General features: G+C 50.7%; 1 protein-coding gene and 1 pseudogene across 4 annotated transcripts; one reads left to right on the forward strand and one right to left on the reverse strand.

The window, feature by feature from the left end:
* The first annotated feature begins 6,720 nt into the window (after positions 1-6,720).
* SLC25A19 (solute carrier family 25 member 19) lies at positions 6,721-20,293 on the forward strand. Of its 4 annotated transcripts, none has more exons than XM_064369213.1 (8): positions 6,721-6,813; positions 7,714-7,787; positions 8,765-8,934; positions 9,108-9,263; positions 12,481-12,651; positions 15,594-15,777; positions 16,454-16,584; positions 19,649-20,293. In XM_064369213.1, the coding sequence occupies exons 3-8, from the start codon at positions 8,803-8,805 to the stop codon at positions 19,835-19,837; spliced, it is 963 nt and encodes a 320-aa protein (XP_064225283.1). In that variant the 5' UTR covers positions 6,721-6,813; positions 7,714-7,787; positions 8,765-8,802; the 3' UTR covers positions 19,838-20,293. The 4 variants fall into 4 exon arrangements, with proteins under 4 accessions (XP_064225283.1, XP_064225284.1, XP_064225286.1 ...); XM_064369214.1 differs by lacking the exon at positions 6,721-6,813 and adding an exon at positions 7,386-7,401; XM_064369215.1 differs by lacking the exons at positions 6,721-6,813; positions 7,714-7,787 and having other exon boundaries at positions 8,289-8,934.
* On the reverse strand, positions 19,817-21,178 carry LOC105718267 (uncharacterized; annotated as a pseudogene).
* Positions 21,179-21,781: the final 603 nt, after the last annotated feature.

Below are 21,781 nucleotides of genomic sequence, written 5' to 3' on the forward strand. Positions count from 1 at the left end.
CTACTCAAGAGGTTGAGGGAGGAGAGTCCCTTGAACCCAGGAGGTGGAGGTTACAGTGAGCTGAGACCATACCACTGTACTCCATCCAGCCTGGGTGACAGAATGAGACTCTGTCTTAAAAACAAAACAAAACAAAACAAAAATTAGCCAGGTGTGGTGGTGACATCTCTGGTCCCAGCTACTCCAGAGGCGGAGGCAGGAGAATCGCCTAAACCAAGGAAGCAGAGGTGGCAGTGAGCCAAGATCACACCACTGCACTCCAGCCTGGGAGATAGAGCAAGACTCTGTCTCAAAAAAATAAACAAAACAAAACACAGGCCCTCGTGGGCTATAGGTGGATATATATACGATTGTCACAGGTTGCACGAAGAAAGGAAATAAGGACCCGGCAAAGTCTGAAGACTAGGACAAAGAGACCAGCGAGGGCTTCCATCCCTTTAACTGGAACAGCCTCAACTCAACAAACAGGGCTTTCATGACTAAGCCCAGGGAGACCGACACTGGAATGCCCTCAAGAGAGCTGGAGTCCAGAGCAAAGGAGGACAGACTGTCAAGAAGGCTGTGGCGCCCCAGCAGCAGCACTGGGTTAAGGTAGGCCAGCCACCCAACTACCAGGCGAACTCAGTCCTCCAGCCCTTCTGACCCAGACACTAAGCACAGAGTAGGAATAAAAAGATATAAAGAAACCTGTTAAGGCCGGATGCAATGGCCCACGCCTATAATCCCAGCACTTTGGGAAGAGGTGGGCAGAACACTTGCGGCCAGGGGTTTGAGACCAGCCTGGCCAACATGAAGAAACCCCATCTCTACTAAAATTACAAAAATTAGGCCAGGTGCAGTGGCTCATGGCTTTTTGTTTACTGGTGTTTGAGTCATTTGCTGAGTAAATCTGAAAGAACAGAAAAAAAAAAAAAAAAGGAACTATTGCAGAGGCACCCCTATCTCTGGCCCCTGCAGCCTGTCAGAACTTCCTCCAGCAGTGGCTGGTTTCTCATGATTTCCTCAGCCTTGAAACGCTATTATGTTTAAAAAAATAAAATGGACCAGGCGTGGTGGCTCACGCCTGTAATCCCAGAACTTTGGAAGGCCAAGGTGGGTGGATTGCTTGAGGTCAGGAGTTTGAGACCAGCGTGGGCACACTCCGTCTCACTTAAAAATAAATAAAATGGCCAGGCGCGGTGGCTCACGCCTATAATTCCAGCACTTTGGGAGGCAGAGGCGGGCAGATCACCTGAGGTCAGGAGTTCGAGATCAGCTTGACCAACATGGAGAAACCATACATCTACTAAAAATACAAAATTAGTCAGGCGTGATGGCGCATGCCTGCAATCCCAGCTACTCAGGAGGTTGAGGCAGGAGAATTGCTTGAACCTGGGAGGTGGAAGTTGTGGTGAGCCAAGATCATGCCATTGCGCTCTGGCCTCAGCAACAAGAGTGAAACTCTGTCTCAAAATAAATAAATGAATAAATTAATTAATTAAAATGATGGAGACTTATTTTCATACAAAAACTTGCACATGAAAGCTTATAGCAACTTTATTCATAAATGCTAAAGCTTGGAAGCCACTAAGATGTCCTTTGATAGATGAATAGATAAGCAAACTGTGTGCTGCATCCACACCATGAAATGTTATTCAGCACCAAAAAGAAAGGCACTATCAGGCCGGGAGAAATCACGGAAAGCCCTCAGCTGCAAGTTGCTGAGTGAAAGAAAGTCACATCCAAGAGGACAAGAATTCTGATTGGGTCACTGCTGAATCTCCAGCATCTAAAACAGTGTCTGACCAAAACACTCCCTCGATATTTGATACATTTTTTTAAAAAGACCAGGCATGGTGGCTCAAATCCTTGATCCCAGCACTTTCGGAGGCTGAAGAGAGATGATTACTTGAGGCCAGGAGTTCAAGACCAGCCTAGACAACATAGTGAGATTCCGTCTCTACTTAAAAAGAAAATAGAGCTGGGCTCTGTGGCTCATGCCTATATGCCCAGCACTTTGGGAGGCTAAGGCAGGCAGATCACCTGAGATCGGGAGTTCGAGAACAGCCTGGTCAGGCTACTAAAAATACAAAAATTAGGCAGGCATGGTTGCGCATGCCTATAATACCAGCTACCTGCTTGATGCCCCACACGTTCAGGGACCAGACTGAACTGGAGAGATCCCAGCTGGTGATCCCAGGATGCCCTTGCTTCTTTATACCTTCTCAGGCACCACCCTAGACCTGCTTGAGCAGGATAAGTGTCCCTAGGTAGGAGGTAATCTGCATTTTAAAATAAGCATCCTGCCAGACACAGTGGCTCACACCTGTAATCCTAACACTTTGGGAGGCTGACCCAGACAGATTGCTTGAGCCCAGGAGTTTGAGACCAGCCCGGGGAACATGGCGAAACCCCATGTCTACAAAAGTACAGAAAATTCGCTGGGCATTGTGGTGCATACCTGTGGTCCCAGCTACTCAGGAGGCTGAGGTAGAAGGATCGCTTGAGTCTTTGAGGTGGAGCTTGCAGTGAGCCCAGATTGGGCCACTGTATTGCAGCCTGAGTGACAGAGTGAGACCCCATCTCAAACAGAAATTAAATAATAAATAAAATAAAATAAAAACAAGCATACTAGTGATTCTTGTAGCAGCTGAAATTGAGAACCACTTGGGATATTTACTAAAAATGCAGATTATGGCCGGGCGCAGTGGATCACGCCTGTAATCCCAGCACTTCGGGATGCCAAGGTGGCAGATCACCTGAGGTCAGGAGTTCAAGACCAGCCCAACCAACATGGTGAAACCCCGGCCCTACTAAAAATGCAAAAATTAGTCGGGCATGGTAGCGCGTGCCTGTAGTCCCAGCTACTCAGGAGGCTGAGGCAGGAGAATTGCTTGAACCCGGGAGGTGGAGGTCACAGTGAGCCAAGATCGTGCCACTGCACTCCAGCCTGGGCGATGGAGTGAAACTCCTTCTCAAAAACAAAAATGCAGATTATTTTTTACAACTGTGGAGGTGCAGAGGCAGCAAGGCTTGACCCACCCTGTAGTCCAACTCCTTCATCTGCCCCGATGGAGGAACTGCAGCCCAGAGAAGGAAAGTGACTTGCCAGAGACACACAGCAAGTTGCCTTCTGACTTTCAGGCATCTCACAGAGAGCTGACCAACTCACTCAGTAAGAGGCTCCTTTGCCTCAGAAGCATCAGCTCAAGCAGCTGCTAAATACCAACTCTATTTGCTCAATGCCAAGGAGATATTTACTCCTTCCAAGGAGGAGGGGGAAGTCCAAAGGAGCTTTCAATAGGCCTCTTTAGGGTAAGTGTTGGTGAGGTCACAGAAGGATACACTTCCCCAAGCTGACAGGAACCGTCACTTTCTGGTTTCTCTTTTCACATTTACTAAATATATTTAACTTAACATGAAATGGCCAAATTTCAAATATGCAAAAACTACATTCCGGGTAAGCCCAGGAAAACTAGCATCTACCACCAGTTTCATCTCATTCCAGCCACCAATTTGCCATCTGACCTTGAGGGACTGCAGGCACATCTCCTAATCCTTCTGGGCCCTGGCCAGATGAAATGACCCCCATGAATCTTTCCACTTCTGACGATCTCTGGTGCCCTGCGTCTAAGTCACTCTACGATTAGCCTGTAGTCAAAGGTCCTTCCTGGCTTATCTGCTGACTGGCCTTTGAAGAGGCCCATTCTAAAACGCAGGTTTGTTCTAGTTTAGGAAAACAAAGCAGGGCCAAAGATCTCCTGAGCCAAAGAGATGATCTAGAAAGAGGCTAGCAATCAGTCCACAGACTGACCCGGACAACAGACGTCAAACATGAAGGCTGCACTTCCATGGGGAAATAAGGCCATCCCTAAGCAAAGAGACAGAGGAAAGAGGGAGGACAAAGCAGCCCCGAAGGCCACAGTCAGGGACACTTTCAACTAGAACAGGAAGTCACATTTCTTTTTTAGGTTCTGCCCATGATGGGCCACCTTAACATATTTTTTTTTTCAGATGGACTCTCGCTCTGTTGCCCAGGCTGGAGTGGCGCGATCTCGGCTCACTGCAACCTCCTTCTCCCAGGTTCAGATGATTCTCCTGCTTCAGCCTCCTGAGTAGCTGGGATTACAGGCGCCCACCACACCCAGTTAACTTTTGTATTTTTAGTAGAGACGGGGTTTCGCCATGTTGGCCAGGCTGGTCTCGAACTCCTGACTTCAAGTGATCCACCCACCTCTGCCTCCCAAAGTCCTGGGATTATAAGCATGAACAACCGTGCCCAGTCCACCTTAACAGCTCTTTTTTTGTTGTTTGTTTTGTTTTGTTTTTGAGACCACAGTCTCGCTCTTCTTGCCCAGGCAGGAGTGCAGTGACACGATCTTGGCTCACTGCAACCTCTGCCTCCCAGGTTCAAGCGATTCTCCTGCCTCAGCTTACTGAGTAGCTGGGATTACAGGCGCCTGTCACCATGCCCACCTAATTTTTGTACTTTTAGTAGAGATGGGGTTTTGTCATACTGGCCAGACTGGTCTCAAACTACTGACCTCAGGTGATCCACCCACCCTAGCCTCCCAAATTGCTGGGATTGCAGGCACGAGCCACCACATCTGCCAACATCTTTTAACTGTACTTTTCATGTGGACAATGCTTATCATTATTTGCATTGAGTGAAAAAGCAAAAGTCAACACTTTGTGTACATATGAACTAATTTTCAACAAACATGAGCAAAGCCATTTAGTGAAGAAAGAATAGACTTTTCAACAAAAACAGGGTTCCATGTACTAGAATGATTAGCCATCCACATGCAAGGAAAAAAGAACTTCAATATCTCATACCAAACAAAAATTAACTAAAAATGGATCCGAGACCTACATGTAAAACCTGAAACTGTAACATTTCTTTTTCTTTTTTTTTTTTTGAGATGAAGTCTCACCCTGTCGCCCAGGCTGGAGTGCAATGGCGCAATCTCAGCTCACTGCAACCTTCGCCTCCTGGGTTCAAGCAATTCTCCTGCCTCAGCCTCCTGCGTAGTTGGGATTACAGGCACACACCACCACACCTGGCTAATTTTTGCAGTTTTAGTAGAGGCGGGGTTTAACCACGTTGGCCAGGCTGGTCTCAAACTTGTGACCTCATGATCTGCCTGCTTCGGCCTCCCAAAGGGTTGGGATTACAGGCATGAGCCACTGTGCCTGGCCAAAACTGTGAAATTTCTATTAGAAAATATAGGAGAAAACATAGCAGAAATATTTTTTTTTTTGAGATGGAGTCTTGCTCTGTCACTAAGGCTGGACCTAAGACCAAAAAAGTTTGTCTGAATTCAGATCTTGGTTACATGCAGTGGCTCATGCCTGTAATCCCAGCACTTTGGGAGGACAAGGTGAGCCAGTCACCTGAGGTCAAGAGTTTGAGACCAGCCTGGCCAACATGGTGAAACCCCATCTCCACTAAAAATACAAAATATTAGCTCGGCGTGGTGGTGCACGCCTGCAATCCCAGCTGCTTGGGAGGCTGAGGCAGGAGAATTGTGTGAATCCAGGAAGCCGAGGTTGCAGTGAGCCAAGGACATTTGTAGGTCATTCAGAGAAGTGTAAACACTAATTTGTATTTGATATTAGGAAAATATTGTTTTTGGGTCAGAGTCACAGTTTTATGTGTGTATGAAACATAATGTATACATATTAAAAAGAGAATGCTTATCCTTTAAAGACATATGCTGAAATGTTTACTGGTGAAAGCACATGATGTCATGATGTCTGGTATTTACTTCAAAATAACGCTGGGCAGTGGGTGTGAGGTAGGTGCAGAAATAGAGGAAACAAGATTGGAAGATTGGCCATGAGTGGTAACTGCTGAGGTCAGATAGCGACTACGCGGCTTCATCGGGTTATTCCACTTCTGTATATCTTGAAAATTTCTTTTTAAATTTAATTTTATTATTTTATTTCTTTTTTAATAGAGACGGTGTTTTGCCATGTTGGCCAGGCTGGTCTCGAACTCCTGACCTCAGGTGATCCGCCCGCCTTGGCTTCCCAAAGTGCTGGGATTGTGCTTCCCAAAGTGCCCTGAGCCACCACGCCCGGCCAATATCTTGAAATTTTCTACAATAAAAATGTCTTAAAATTGTGCGTCAAAATAATACTAATATAAAAAAATGCAATTAAAAAGTCAGGAGGCAATACTGTCATGCAAAACCATGACGCTAGTTGTGTGAGGGCGGTAGGATGAGTCATTTCCTCCAAAACTCGGGGTGAGAGGGGGAACCCTCGTGTTTTTGCCCTCCCTGTCCCTGAAGGGACTGTTCTCATCGATTCTCTCCCTCTCGTCCTCCAGGTTTTTGCTAGGCTTCCTGTCTTCTTACCAAGTTGAGATTATCCGGGTTCTGGCATTAACAGGGTTTGAGGAAAGCGGGTTAAGTTCCCCGAACCCCTAACCTTGCACCCTGCCTGCAGGCTGATTTCCCAGCCACTCGCCAGAGCACGGCGACCCCTAAGGTCGCAGTCCAGCTTTGCAAGCAGCCTCCTTCGGACGCGTTCGTTGCCCTTGCGCGCGCGCGCTCCAGCAGCGGGACTACATCTCCCAGGAGGTTGTGCGCCGACCAGCGGACATGCCCTTGGTCTCAAAGGACTACATTACCCAGTAATACCTTGCGGGAGGCGGTGGCTGGACCTCAAGAGCAGAACCATTGGTTCAGCGTCTGGCGGGGGGCTGCGCAGTGATTGGCCCAGGAGCCCGCCAGTTTCGGCCGAGCTCAGTGGAGTTTTGCTGTTAAGACTGCGCGAGGAGCTAGAGAGAGCAGAGTTCGCGGAGCCGGGCAGCACTAGCCGAGCCGTGTAAGTAACCTCTACCTCCGTCCTTCTCGCCGTCCTCCCGGGGACCTGCACCCTGGCTCCCCAGGGCGGTCGGGAGGGCGCACACGCACCAGGCGCTCACTAGGGGGCGGGGATTGTGCGCACACGTGTCACACCTGACCTGAGAAGCATCTCCTGGGACACCGGCGGCAGAGCCCCGCGCACGCCCCGGAGCACCTGAGCTCCAGGGCGTCCCCTCGGACTCGGGGAGAAAAAACATTCTCCGAGGCACACGTGGACATCTGTGTACGCACGCGGGGACATCTGCAGAGCTGCTCAGCTGAACCCTTGGGCACATGGGTACCCGAACACCGGGAAGAGCCTCCTATTCTCCGGTCTCCTCCTGACACCGATCCAGGACACCTGCCACTCGGGCTTGCTCCTCTTTCCCGCCCAGATGGGCGGGAAACTGACTGCTCAGTGTGACCTGAGCGGTCCCTGGGTAGCCCCTGGAGAGGTTTTGCCTCTCAGTCGCTTGCCGCATGTTTAAACTGCTCATGGGCTCCTGGGGAAGAGTTCCAGGGTGGGTGAGAGGAGAAAAGGAATGTCTGTGGTGAAGACTGTCATCCTGTAAGAAGTCTCTCTCACCCCCTTACCCCCCCTCCCCGGCCCCGCTACCACAAGTATTCAAGAACTAGGGTAATTCTAAGTTTTAGTTTAAGGGAATTTTTTTTTTTTGCCGTAACAAATTTAAACATTATAGAATTATCTAAACAGGTCTCCCTTCCTCCCTTCCCAACCCTTCTCCCAGTGATCAGTTACCAATTACCTGTTGATGCATGTGTGGTTATACACTTCTTTCTATGCATTGTACAACTCAACAGCGCGTATATAGGTATTACTGTTTTTTGTTTTGTTTTGTTTTTTGTTTTTACAAAAAAGGAAAAAAGTACATCTCCTGGAAGGGATGCTTTTTAGCTGAGCTCTGGTGGATGAGAGGAGCTAGCCTTGGAAAAGTGAGTAGGGGCTGGGAGTGGGGCTGCATTTCAGATGTGGGGAACTGGAGGAGTGGAGGCAAGGCAGTAGATAAGAGCACTCGCTGAGTTTTCCAGGAACTGGGCAGAAGCACTCAGACCACCCTGGTTAAGTGAGGAAAGGGGAAGAATGGTCCAGAGTGAGGCTGAAGAGGTCAGTAGGTCTGGCGGGGGGCCCCAGGAGCATAATTTTCTTTTTTTTTTGAGATGGAGTTCTGCTCTGTCGCCAGGCACCAGACTGGAGTGCAGTGGCGCTATCTCAGCTCACTGCTACCTCTGCTTCCCAGGTTCAAGCAATTCTCCTGCCTCAGCCTCCCCAGTAGCTGGGACTACAGGTGCACGCCACCACGCCCAGCTAATTTTTGTATTTTAGTAGAGATGGGGTTTCACCATGTTGGCCAGGATGGTCTTGATCTCTTGACTTCGTGATCTGCCCACCTTGGCCTCTCAAAGTGCTGGGATTACAGGCGTGAGCCACCACGCCCAGCCTTTCTTTCTTTTTCTTTTTTTTTTTTTAAAGACGGAGTCCTGCTCTTTTCGCCCAGGCTAGAGTGTAATGGCGTGATTTTGGCTCACTGCAACCTCCACCTCCTGGGTTCAAGCAGTTCTCCTGCCTCAGCCTCCCGGGTAGCTGGAACTACAGGTGCCCACCACCACGCCCAGATAATTTTTGTATTTTTAGTAGAGACGGGGTTTCATCATGTTTAAATTTTTGTATTTTTTGTAGAGTTGGGGTTTTGCTATGTTTCCCAGGCTGGTCTTGAACTCCTGAGCTCAAGCAATCCAACCACCTCTGCCTCCCGAAGTGCTGGGATTACAGGCATGAGCTGCTGAGCTCAGTCCAAAAGTGAGTGCTATTTTAGACAGTCTAGCCAGGGAGGGCTGCTCTGAGGAGGTAATGTTTGAGCAGAGACCCTAAGAAACTTGCCTGGTGTTTACTTCATGTCTCTTGCATTTAGCTTGATACTGATGGACATTGTGTGGGCCAGAGGCAGGGATGGTTGGCTATGACCCCAAACCAGATGGCAGGAATAATACCAGGTTCCAGGTGGCAGTGGCCGGGTCTGTGTCTGGACTTGTCACTCGGGCACTGATCAGTCCCTTCGACGTCATCAAGATCCGTTTCCAGGTACTATTCCCCTTTTTCCATGCAATGGACTGGAGGACAAGTTCAGTCTTCCTTGCCAAAGCAGTTCCTAAAACTTGGAATTCTATCCACATGAAGGCCTCACCTTTTCTGAAAGTTCCCCTTCACATTCCAGCCCACCCTGCTGTCCTGATCTTTTCAATTTTGATTCCTAGCTTCAGCATGAGCGCCTGTCTCGCAGAGACCCCAACGCAAAGTACCATGGGATACTCCAGGCCATTAGGCAGATTCTGCAGGAGGAGGGGCCAACAGCTTTCTGGAAGGGACACATCCCAGCCCAGATTCTCTCCATAGGCTATGGAGCTGTCCAAGTAGGTGGCAGGGGACCTGGCCAGGCCTCTGGGGTCCCGTTGCTCAATGGAGGAGCAGAGGGAGGGTGAGGCACACGGGAATGGCGTGTAGGGCAGGACGTGAGAGGCAGGCCCCACACTTCCCACTGGCCTCTCCTGACCAGTGGAAAATGTCAGAGTGAGCTGCTGTGCCTTAGGCATTCCCCTGCCCCACATCCCCTCGTCTATCCTGCGTGACTTAGGTGTTGCATCTTGGAGACTGATTTGATGTCATGCCTTCTGTGGGGCTTGGGACAGCATTAATGCATTTCAGTTTTTGAAGTACCACCTTCACACATGTGGCTCATCTGAACTTCACCGCAGTGTCATGAGGAGGGCAGAGCAGGTGTCATGTGGATCTCAGGGAGGTGAAACCAGCTGTCTGAGGCCTCACAGCCTGCACATGGCGGTTCTAGGATTAGAACTTGGGCTTCACTCAGTGGAGCACCGGTATAGTCATAGTGCACAGCGTGTGGTTTTACGCAATAGACGTGGTAAGAACCAGCCCTGAACAGTGCCAGCTATGGGCCAGGCCCCTGTTGGAAGCACTTCACGTACACTCTGTCACAGCAGTCCTTAAGGCAGGGGCTGTGTCACTCCCATTTCACGTATGAGAAAACTGAGGTGGACAGAGCCATACCCTGTCTCAACAACAAAAAAAGAAGCTAGGCCATCTTCACTTGGCTGAAGGAAGATCTGAGCATAGCCCTGGTGCAGTGGCTCATGCCTGTAATCCCATCACTTTGGGAGGCTGAGGTGGGAGGATGGCTTGAGCTCAGGAGTTTGAGACCAGCCTGGGCAACATAGCGAGACCTCCTCTCTACTAAAAATTAAAAAAAAAAAAAGCCAGGTGTGGTGGTACATGCCTGTAGCCCCAGCTATTCCAGAGGCAGGAGAATCATTTGAGCTAGAGAAGTCAAGGCTGCTGTGAACTATGATCGTGCCACTGGACTCCAGCCTGGGCAACTGAGCAAGACTTTGCCTCAAAAAACAAAACAGGGCCAAGCGCAGTGGCTCATGCGTGTAATCCCAGCACTTTGGGAGGCCAAGGTGGGCAGATCGCTTGAGCTCAGGAGTTTGAAACCAGCCTTGGCAACATAGTGAAACCCTGACTCTACCAAAAAATACCAAAATTACCTGGACATAGTGGCATGCGCCTGTAGTCCCAGCTACTTGGGGGGCTGAGGTAGGAAGATTGCTTGAGCCCAGGTGGGTTGAGGCGGCAGTGAGCCGTGTTCATGCCACTGTACTCCAGCCTAGGTAACAGAGCGATACTTTTCTCTAAAAAAAAAAAAAGGCCAGGCACAGCGGCTCACACCTGTAATCCCAGCACTTTGGGAGGCCGAGGTGGGCAGATCACCAAGTTAAGAGTTCAAGACCAGCCTGGCCAGCATAGTGAAACCCTATCTCTACTAAAAAATACAAAAATTAAGACCGAGGCGGGCGGATCACGAGGTCAAAAGATTGAGACCATCCTGGCCAACATGGTGAAACCCTGTCTCAATAAAAATACAAAAAAATTAGCGGGGCGTGGTGGCACACGCCTGCAGTCCCAGCTACTCGGGAGGCTGAGGTTGAAGAATCGCTTGAACCCAGGAGGCGGAGGTTGCAGTGAGCTGAGATTGCGCCATTGCACTCCAGCCTGGTGACAGAGCAAGACTTCATCTCAAAAAAACAAAAATTAAGCCGGGCTCATTGGCTCACACCTGTAATTCCAGCACTTTGGGAGGCTGAGGTGGGTCGATCACCTGAGGTCGCGTATTCAAGACCAGCCTAACCAACATGGAGAAACCTCATATCTACTGCAAATACAAAATTAGCTGGGCGTGGTGGCGCGTGCCTGTAATCACAACTACTCGGGAGGCTGAGGCAGGAGAATTGCTTGAGCCCAGGAGGCAGAGGTTTCGGTGAGCTGAGATCACGCCATTGCACTCCAGCCTGGGCAACAAGAGCAAAACTCCATCTCAAAAAAAAAAAATTACCTGGGTGTGGTGGCAGGCGCCTGTAATCCCAGCTACTCGGGAAGCTGAGGCAGGAGAATCACTTGAACTCAGGAGGCAGAGGTTGCAGTGAGCTGAGATTGTGCCATTGCACTCCAGCCTGGGCGACAGAGCAACACTCTGTCTCAAAAAAACAAAACAGGGCCGGGCACGGTGGCTCAAGCCTGTAATCCCAGTACTTTGGGAGGCCGAGGCGGGTGGATCACGAGGTCAAGAGATCGAGACCATCCTGGTCAACATGGTGAAACCCCGTCTCTACTAAAAATACAAAAAATTAGCTGGGCACAGTGGTGCGTGCCTGTAATCCCAGCTACTCAGGAGGCTGAGGCAGGAGAATTGCCTGAACCCAGGAGGCGGAGGTTGCGGTGAGCCGAGATCGCGCCATTGCACTCCAGCCTGGGTAATGAGTGAAACTCCGTCTCAAAAAAAAAAAAAAACAAAAAAACAAAACAAAACAAAGAAAGATCTGAATGTAAAGGAGTCACCCTGTGGAACGTGCTCCTGACAGAACCTGCCCCGGAAAAGAGCGCTTCTCAGACAGCGCCGCCGCAGGCTGCACTGAAGGGGGTTCCTGCAGGAATCGGAACATGGTCATCTTTCCCAGTTCTCGGAAAACTAAGTTAGCCAGTGACTTTTCCTGATGTACATTTTTCCATCATGTATCTTTTTTTTTTTTTTTTTTTTTGAGATAGAGTCTCGCTCTGTCACCCAGGCTGTAGTATGATCTTGGCTCAGTGCAACCCCCACCTCCTGGGTTCAAGTGATTCTCCTGCCTCAGCTTCCTGAGTAGCTGGGACTACAGGTGCCCGCCACCACGCCCAGCTAATTTTTGTATTTTTAGTAGAGATGGGGTTTCACTATGTTGAGCAGGCTAGTCTCGAACTTCTAACCTTGTGATCCGCCCACCTCGGCCTCCCAAAGTGCTGGGATTACAGGCATGAGCCACTGCGCCCAGCCCCCATATATCTTCTTAACCCTTTGGGAGTCTGGCTCTACTCAAGAGTATCAAATGGCATCTGAGTTTTGCATAGAGTTTTATATTTATCGCATGCTGTCACTGCTCAGGAAGAACATTTCCTGACCTTTCCCTCGCCCCTACGCCTGGGCCCCAGCCAGGTCACAGGTGATGCATTTGGGGAGTATTTGGTCCTTGCCCTCATCCTTTTGGCTATCAGTGACTTCTTCATTTGCTGTTGCAGTTCTTGTCATTTGAAATGCTGACGGAGCTGGTCCACAGAGGCAGCGTGTATGACGCCCGGGAGTTCTCGGTGCACTTTGTGTGTGGTGGCCTGTCTGCCTGTGTGGCCACCCTCACTGTGCACCCTGTGGATGTTCTGCGTACCCGCTTTGCAGCTCAGGGTGAGCCCAAGGTGAGTGGCCAGGGGCCTGACCAGGGAGCCCAGATAGGAAGGTGTCACAGGGGTTGTGTTATTTTTTATCTTTTATTTAATAAGCATGTTCTTTTTTTTAATATATTTTATATATAGATATACATTTTTCTTTCTTTTTTTTTTGGCGATGGAATCTCGCTCTGTCACCCAGGCTGGAGTGCAGAGGCGTGATCTTGGCTCACTTTAACCTCCACCTCCTGGGTGATTCTCCTACCTCAGCCTCCCAAGTAGCTGGGATTACAGGTGTCTGCCACTACACTCAGCTAATTTTTTGTATTTTTAGTAGAGACGGGTTTCACCATGTTGGCCAGGCTGGTTTCAAACTTCTGACCTCAGGCAATTTGCCCACCTTGGCCTCTCAAAGTGCCAGGATTACAGGCGTGAGCCACCGCACCCAGCCTATATATATATATTTTGAGACAGGGTCTTGTTTTATTGCTCAGGCTAGAGTGCAGTGACACAATCACTGCTCACTGCAGCCTCGACCTTCTGGGATCAAGTTATCCTCCTGCCTCAGCGTCCCCAGTAGCTGAGACTAAATCTGGCTAAGTTTTGTATTTTTTTAGAGACAGGGTTTCATCATGTTGCCCAGACTGGTCTCAAACTCTTGAGCTCAAGCAGTCTGCCCACCTCAGCCTCCCAAAATGCTGGGATACAAGCGTGAGCCACCACAGTCGGTAAAGGATGAGTTCTTGTCCTTGCAGAAGGCAAAGCTGGGAGAGGTTTGGGTTTTCAGTTTGTGGCAGTCAGTCTATAAAACCCATGACCGTGGGCAGCACTGTGCAGCGTGCCCTATGTCCCTGCCTCAAAAGAGCTCACAGCCTCCCTGGGGAGACAGAACCTACCAGTGTGAAACAGAACAAATGAATACCCAGCAGTGGGCTGGATCAATGACTGCTTCTGGGAAAGTGAGACCCAAGAACTTATTGCTGGATTATTATGAGAGCATCTTTGGTTTTTTGTTTGTTTGTTTGTTTGTTTGAGACAGAGTCTCACTTTGTTGCCCAGGCCGGAGTGTAGTGGCGCAATCTCAGCTCACTGCAACCTCTGCCTCCTGGGTTCAAGTGATTCTCCTCCCTCAGCCTTCTGAGTAGCTGAGATTATAGGCATGTGCCACTGCACGCAGCTTATTTATATATATATATATATTTTTTTTTTTTTTTTGAGACGGAGTTTCGCTTTTGTTACCCAGGCTGGAGTGCAATGGTGCGATCTCGGCTCACCGCAACCTCCGCCTCCTGGGTTCAGGCAATTCTCCTGCCTCAGCCTCCTGAGTAGCTGGGATTACAGGCACGCGCCACCATGCCCAGCTAATTTTGTGTATTTTTAGTAGAGATGGGGTTTCACCATGTTGACCAGGATGGTCTCGATCTCTTGACCTCATGATCCACCCACCTCGGCCTCCCAAAGTGCTGGGATTACAGGCGTGAGCCACCACGCCCGGCCCTTATTTTTATATTTTTAATAGAGATGGGGTTTCACCATGTCGCCAAGGCTGGTCACGAACTCTTGATCTCAGGTGATCCACCTGTCTTGGCCTCCCAAAGTGCTGGGATTACAGGTGTGAGCCACCGCACCCCACTGTCATTATTATTTATATATATTTTTTGAGACAGGGTCTTGTCACTCAGGCTGGAGTACAGTGGCTACAATAGCTCACTATAGCTTCGAACTCCTAAGCTCAAGCAATCTTCCTGCCTCAACCTCTCAAGTAGCTAAGACCACAGGCACGTGCCACCATACCTAGTTTTTTATTTTTTTATTTTTGTAGGGCAAGGTCTCATTACATTGCTCAGGTTCAGGCTGGTCTTGAACTTCTGGTTGTTTTTTGGTTTTTTGTTTGTTTGAGACGGAGTCTCGCTCTGTCACCCAGGCTGGAGTGCAGTGGTGAAATCTCAGCTCACTGTGACCTCTGGCTCCCAGATTTAAGCAACTGGGGGCCGGGCGTGGTGGCGCATGCCTGTAATCCTAATACTTTGGGAGGCTGGACCAGCCCATCCCCAGATCAGTCCACACACCCGTGGATATAACAGCGGTATACATGTGTAGAAGGGGGAGTTTCTGGAAAATGCCACCCTTTGAATCTCTGTCCAGCGTTTCTTTTGACTGTCTTTCTCGCAGGAGTTACGCTTCTGGTAGCTGAGTTTTTAGGCAAGGGGACATAGCTCTGATGGGCTGTTCCAGGGCTAAAACCACCTCACTGAACAAGAGTTCAAGACCAGTCATAGCAAGACCTCCTCTCTACTTTATTTTTATTATTTATTTGTTTTTGTTTCTGAGACAGTCTTCACCTGTCACCCAGGTTGGAGTACCATGGTGCAATCTCAGCTTACCACAATCTCCGCCTCCCAGATTCAAGCAATTCCTGTGCCTTAGCTTCCCAAGAAGCTAGGATTACAGGCATGAGCCACCAGGCCCAGTCAATTTTTGTATTTTTAGTAGAAACGGGGTTTCACCATGTTGGCCAGGTTGGTCTTAAACTCCTGGCCTCAAGCGATCCACCCAACTTGGCCTCTCCAAAGTGCTGGGATTACAGGCGTGAGCCACTGCGCTCGGCCGCACCTTCCTATTTGAACAGCTGCACTGTGTTCTTGTGAGCTGGTGTCCCGTAATTTATGTAACCATCACCCACAGATGGACATCGAACCTTTAGCCCTTCCCCAGGATGCTGCAGTGACTCTTGGACACATACTTTTGTGCACACCTGTGGATATAACAGCGGTATACATGTGTAGAAGGGGGAGTTTCTGGAAAATGCCACCCTTTGAATCTCTGTCCAGCGTTTCCTTTGACTGTCTTTCTCGCAGGAGTTACGCTCCTGGTAGCTGAGTTTTTAGGCAAGGGGACATAGCTCTGATGGGCTGTTCCAGGGCTAAAACCACCTCACTGAGCTCATTCAAGGTGCGTGTGTGTGTGTCCAGGTTTATAACACACTGCGCCACGCCGTGGGGACCATGTATAGGAGCGAGGGCCCCTTGGTCTTCTACAAAGGCTTGACCCCCACCTTGATCGCCATCTTCCCCTACGCCGGGCTGCAGTTCTCCTGCTACAGTTCCTTGAAGCACATGTACGAGTGGGCCATACCAACCGAAGGAAAGAAAAATGGTGAGGCAGCCCTCACATGAGAGGGAACCCTCCCACCCCAGCCGCCAGAGCGCCCCCTTCCATCCAAATCACGAAGGAGCTAAAATTCTCCTGTCCGAAGGGAAGACCCTGCGGGTCCCTGTGCCCGGCTCTGTAATGTGGCAAACAAAACAACTGCAAATGCTTGCAGAGGACTTGATTTCTTCCAGCTCCTGCCACACCTATCACTGGCATGACTGAAATTTACTTCCAGTGACTGGTCATGGTTTTCATTTTTGTCGGAAGTCCAAATTGCAAACTGCTTGTTATTTGGTTGAGGTTCTTTGGTTGCTTTTTCTGGGCAGGGGGAGTCAGGGGTTGGGGGTGGGGGGAGGCTGGGGAGGAGTGGGGCATCCTGGTCCCTCTCCAGCCCTGAACTGAGTCACACTGCAGAAGCTGAGGCCCACGTTGCCTCCAGCTGGGAGACTGCCACCACCAGCCCATCCAGCCCGGATCACTCCGCCAGAAGTGGCTGCGTCTGGCTTTCCTCCCCGTAGATGACATTCCTCTTTGGAATGGGAGGACCAGCGGAGGTCAGGCTGAAGTGCAGGACTTGGGTTTGGTTTGTGGTGGGCGCTCAGCCCTGGCGCCTTTCAAGTCATGCATCATAGACTGCATTTCTCTCATCCGTTCTCCCCACCCCACTTTTCCGGTTCAGAGAACCTCAAAAACCTGCTTTGTGGCAGTGGAGCTGGCGTCATCAGCAAGACCCTGACATATCCCCTGGACCTCTTCAAGAAGCGGCTACAGGTTGGAGGGTTCGAGCATGCCAGAGCTGCCTTTGGCCAGGTGAGCCATTCATTCCCGGGCAGACAGCTCTGACCCTTGCCATCACTGGGCACATGAGGGAACCAGTAGTCAGCTCCTACCCATTGGGCAGCTTGGCCCTTGGCCATGGCCCCTTCACCTCCAGTCCATCCCTGGAGATCCCCAAGTATGTGGGAAAGCTGCACACAAGCCCTGGGTCCTGTGCACTGTGGAAGGATCTGGGCCAAGGATATACAGTGTCTGCTCTTTTTTTCTTCTTCTTTAAAATAGAGGCAGGGTCGGCCGGGAGTGGTGGCTCATGCCTGTAATCCCAGCACTTTGGGAGGCCGAGGCAGGCAGATCACAAGGTCATCCTGGCCAATGTGGTAAAACCCCGTCTCTACTAAAAATACAAAAATTAGCTGGGCATGGTAGCACACGCCTGTAGACCTAGCTACTCAGTAGGCTGAGGCAGTAGAATCACTTGAACCTGGGAGGTGGAGGTTGCAGTAAGCCAAGATTGCGCCACTGTACTCCAGCCTGGTGACAGAACAAGTCTCCGCCTCAAAAAAAAAAAAAAAATAGAAGCAAGGTCTCACTCTGTTTCCTAGGCTGGTCTTGAACACTCCTGACTCACCTCCCAAAGTGCTGGGATTACAGGCATAAGCCACTGCACCTAGCCCAGTTTCTGCTCTTAAAACATGTCCAGAGGCTGAATGTAGTGACTCACGCCTATAACCCCAGCACTTTGGGAGGCCGAGGCAGGTGGATCTCCTGAGGTCAGGAGTTCAAGACCAGCCTGATCAACATGGTAAAACCCCGTCTCTACAAAAATATAAAAATTAGCCAGGAGTGGTGACAGGCGCCTATAGTTCCAGCTACTCAGGAGACTGAGACAGATTTGCTTGAACCCAGGAGGCGGAGGTTGCAGTGAGCTGAGATAACGCCACTGCACTCCAGCCTGGGCAAGAGAGTAAGACTCCATCTCAAAACAAACAAACAAACATGTCCGTACAGTGTTGAATAGAATACATTCACATAAGGAAGGTCCCCAAATATTAAAAAACAGAGGAGTTTTGCTGTAGCTGTTCTGGAATGGGGTGAATTGAATTTGAGCAGCATATATATATATATATATATGTATGTGTATGTATTTTTTTTTCTGGATGGTCAACCTTCCTAGTACACGGAAAGTACAACTGAGGGCCAGGCGTAACCCCAGCACTTTGGGAGGCCAAGGCAGGTGGTTCACCTGAGGTCAAGAGTTCCAAGACCACCCTGGCCAACATGGTAAAACCATGGCTTACATGGTGAAACTCCAACTCTACTAAAAATATATAGTAGAGATGAGTCTACTAAAAATTTTTTTTCAAGACTGAGTCTCACTCTATCACCCAGGCTGGAGTGCAGTGGCACAATTTCGGCTCACTGCAGCCTCTACCTCCCAGATTCAAGCAATTCCCCTGCCTCAGCCTCCAAAGTAGCTGGCATCAAGGTGCCCACCACCACACCTGGCTAATTTTTGTATTTTTAATAGAGACAGGGTTTCACCATGTTGGCCAGGGTGGTCTCAAACTCCTGACCTCGAGTGATCCGCCTGCCTCAGCCTCCCAAAGTACTGGTATTACAGGCATAAGCCGCCGTACCCAGTATTCTTTTTTTTTTTTTGAAATGGAGTTTTGCTCTTGTTGCCCAGGCTGAAGTGCAATGGCATGATCTCGGCTCACTGCAACTTGCACCTCCCAGGTTCAAGCAATTCTCCTGCCTCAGCCTCCTGAGTAGCTGAGATTACAGGCATGCACCACCGTGCCTGGCTAATTTTGTATTTTTAGTAGAGATGGGGTTTCTCCATGTTGGTCAGGCTGTTCTTGAACTCCTGACCTCAGGTGATCCATCCGCCTCTGCCTCCCAAAGTGCTGGGATTACACCTGAGCCACCGCACCCGGCCCTTTTCTTTGTTTGTTTTAAGATGTGATATTACTCTGTTGCCTAGGCTGGTCTTGAACTCCTGGGCTCAAGCAAACCTCTGGGCTCAGCGTCCCAAGTAGCTAGATCTGCAGGCATGCACCACTGCACCAGCATGAAGGGACAGTTTGAATTTGGACAGGGAGCGATGGCAAGAGCCCAGCATGGCAGAGGGAGGCCTTGCTGCTAACAAAGACTAGTGTAATCCAGTTTGGTCAGAGGTGGGAAGGGCACGTGGGAAGACCAGTGGTGGTCAGATCAGGGAGGGAAGTCAAGGCCAAACGGTGGAGTGACTTGAACAGCAGGTCTTGGCGTTTGGACCTGATTTCTCATGATGTCCTTGTCACTAGGAGTTATTGCAGCTTTTGGAGGGGAAGCCAGGCCTGAGGACTGTGCCTGGGGACAAAAGGCTGACAGCAGTGTGTGAAGTCAGCTGGAGAGGGTGAGGCTGAAGGCAGGGAGGCCCGGCTGAGAGCTACTGAGGGCCAGGTTCAGGTCTGCTGCCCAAGAGGGATCAGGTGGGATGGGATGAAGGGTCAGAGACACCTCTGGGAAGAGGTTTCCGAGCCATTGCTGGATCCTTTGGAGCCATAGGCAGCCATTCTTCCTGGGCAGGCAGCAGCTCTGTCTAGCTGCTGACTTCTAGGCCTGTCATCTGTTCAGTCTTAACCCAATTGCAGTAGAAAGAATGAGGTTAATTTATTTGCTATTTTGAGCCAGGTGTGGTTGCCCGCACCTGTAATCCCAGTACTTTGGGAGGCTGAGGCGAGTGGATCACCTGAGGTCAGGAGTTCAAGACCAACCTGGACAACATGGTGAAACCCCCGTCTCTACTAAAAATACAAAAAATTAGCCAGGCGTGGTGGTGTGTGCCTGTAATCCCAGCTACTTGGAAGGATGAGGCAGGAGAATTGCTTGAACCCGGGAGGCAGAGGCCGTAGTGAGCCAAGATTGTGCCACTGCACTCCAGCCTGAGTGACAGAGTGAGACTCTGCCTCAACAAAAAATAAAAATAAAAATATTTGCTATTTTGCATTCATTGCTTTGTCCATCAAGTACTTCTTGAGAGCTGTGGCATGCCAGGGCCTGTGTTGACGGCAGCAGAGTGGACATCCATCTCTCGCCCCTTTCCTTTCCCCAGGTGCGGAAATACAAGGGCCTCGTAGACTGTACCAAGCAGGTGCTGCAAGAGGAAGGTACCCTGGGCTTCTTCAAGGGCCTGTCCCCCAGCCTGCTCAAGGCTGCCCTCTCCACGGGCTTCATGTTCTTCTGGTATGAATTCTTCTGTAACGTCTTCCACTGCATGAACAAGACAACCAGCCAGCGCTGAGGGCAGGAAGGACCCCAGGTCTTCCCTTGAGGCAGCCTTCTGAAGGAAGGAAGACTGAGTCTCCACTGAGAGGTGCTACCTGGCCCTTCCCTGCAGGCTAGCTGCCCTGAGCAGGGTGGTGGCCTTGAACCCACCTAGCTGGGACACCACCAGAAGGTCCAGGGCATTCCCAGTGAAAGAATCAGGGAATGCAGGACGTGGTCTGTGGTGAACCAACGATGTAGTGAGAAGGAGCATGAAGTTGCTCTTTCTCCTCTGACCAGCCCACACTCCAAAGTAAACAGACGCCATCCTACACCCATCAGCCAGAACACAACACTCCTGGTCTGGATGGGGCTGCAGCTGGAGTGCAGAGGGCTGTGCTAGGGCCTCTGCAGGAGTCAAGTGCTCACACTTGGCCTGTTTTTCCCAACCTATTTAATAGACATTAAAGCTAAACGCACATTCCTTATCTTACTCCTCCATCTCCTCTGGCCCATCTCCTTCCTGCTCACAAAGTTTGAGGGAAGGGACTCCTGCCTTCCTCAAATCCCTCGTTCTCCATAGCTGCAGCCCTTGGCAGCTCTGCTAGTGCTGGTGGAGACTCCAGGCTGAGCCAGTCACTTCCTGGGCCCCGTGCCCAGATCTTGGTGTCTGCAGACACACCACCACCTGGGTTGTCCTCTCCCAGGACTAGGCTGGCCATGGCCGTGGGGCTCAGTGGGACTCCATGGGAAGCAGATCTCAGTGCCTGTGCAGGAAGCAGAGAGACCATGCCATAGGCAGGCGTGGGTGAAGGGGCAGCCTTTCCCCAGTCTACAGGCTCCTCTTTCACCCTGGGCTGGGTCAGCCTTGCTGGGTGAGGAGCTGTTGGCAGGACAGGTGGCATCAGCACTCACTGCCTGCTTGGGTGCGTCCTCCCCTGTAGCCCCAGAAGGGCGGGGGCTCTGAAGCACCCCCTGATGGGGATGGCAGAAGGAAGGGGCGGGCAGGCAGCATGGTGAGGGCACAGCTGGTGCCTGGGGTGTTACCAAAGCACAGGGACACCCACAGGTGGAGAGGCAGAGGAGAAACCAGTTCCAGGCTGAGGGGAGGTCTCCAGAATACGACCTTCACCCTTCCCTCCACCTGCCTGGCCTGTGGGGTTGCTTTCACCTGGGGGGAGCTCTCCATTCTGCCTCCCTCTCCAGCCCTGGCCCTGCTGTGTGTGGGTCCTGAGTTCCTCCTCGCACCATCCTTCCCTGCCTCTGGTCTGGGATTTTGGGGTCTTTCTGGGCCCTGAATGGTGGGGCTTCTTGGCTCTGGGCTGCTGGTTCCCAAGGTCCAGGCTGCGGCGGAGTCTGCGGGGATGCAGCTGCCTGAATGTATTTTTTATTTTATTTTTTTTTTTTTGAGACGAAGTCTCGCTCTTGTTGCCCAGGCTGGAGTGTAATGGCGCAATCTCGGCTCACCGAAACCTCCGCCTTCCGGGTTCAAGCGATTCTCCGGCCTCAGTCTCCTGAGTAGCTGGGATTACAGGCATGTGCTACCATGCCCGGCCAATTTTTTATATTTTTAGTAGAGATGGGGTTTCTCCATGTTGGTCAGGTTGGTCTCAACCTCAGGTGATCTGCCCGCCTCGGCCTCCCAAAGTGCTGGGATTACAGGTGTAAGCCGCCGCGCCCGGCCTGAATGTATTTTTTGCGAAATTCCGTTAAAGTTTATTCTCTTCCTTTCTCCTGCCCATTAGTTTGTTTTGCTGCAGCTGAGCGTTCTTTTCCTCGTCCGTTTTCGGTGACCACTTTGGCGGTTCTTTTAACAGGAGGCCGCAACGCTGGCAGCGCCGGCAGCGCTTCTCCCAGTCCCGCGGCAGGAGCGGCTGCAGTTCTTCCCGCCTTCTAGGTGCCCTCCTGTCACCCAGGGCAGACGTCGGGCGGTGGGGTCCGCGCCCCTTCAGGGGCACTCGCAACACCCGACGGCCGCGAG

The sequence above is a fragment of the Aotus nancymaae genome, unplaced genomic scaffold (assembly GCF_030222135.1).
Source record: "Aotus nancymaae isolate 86718 unplaced genomic scaffold, 86718_ANA_hifiasm-v0.15.2.pri h1tg000089l, whole genome shotgun sequence".
Taxonomy (NCBI): domain Eukaryota; kingdom Metazoa; phylum Chordata; class Mammalia; order Primates; family Aotidae; genus Aotus; species Aotus nancymaae.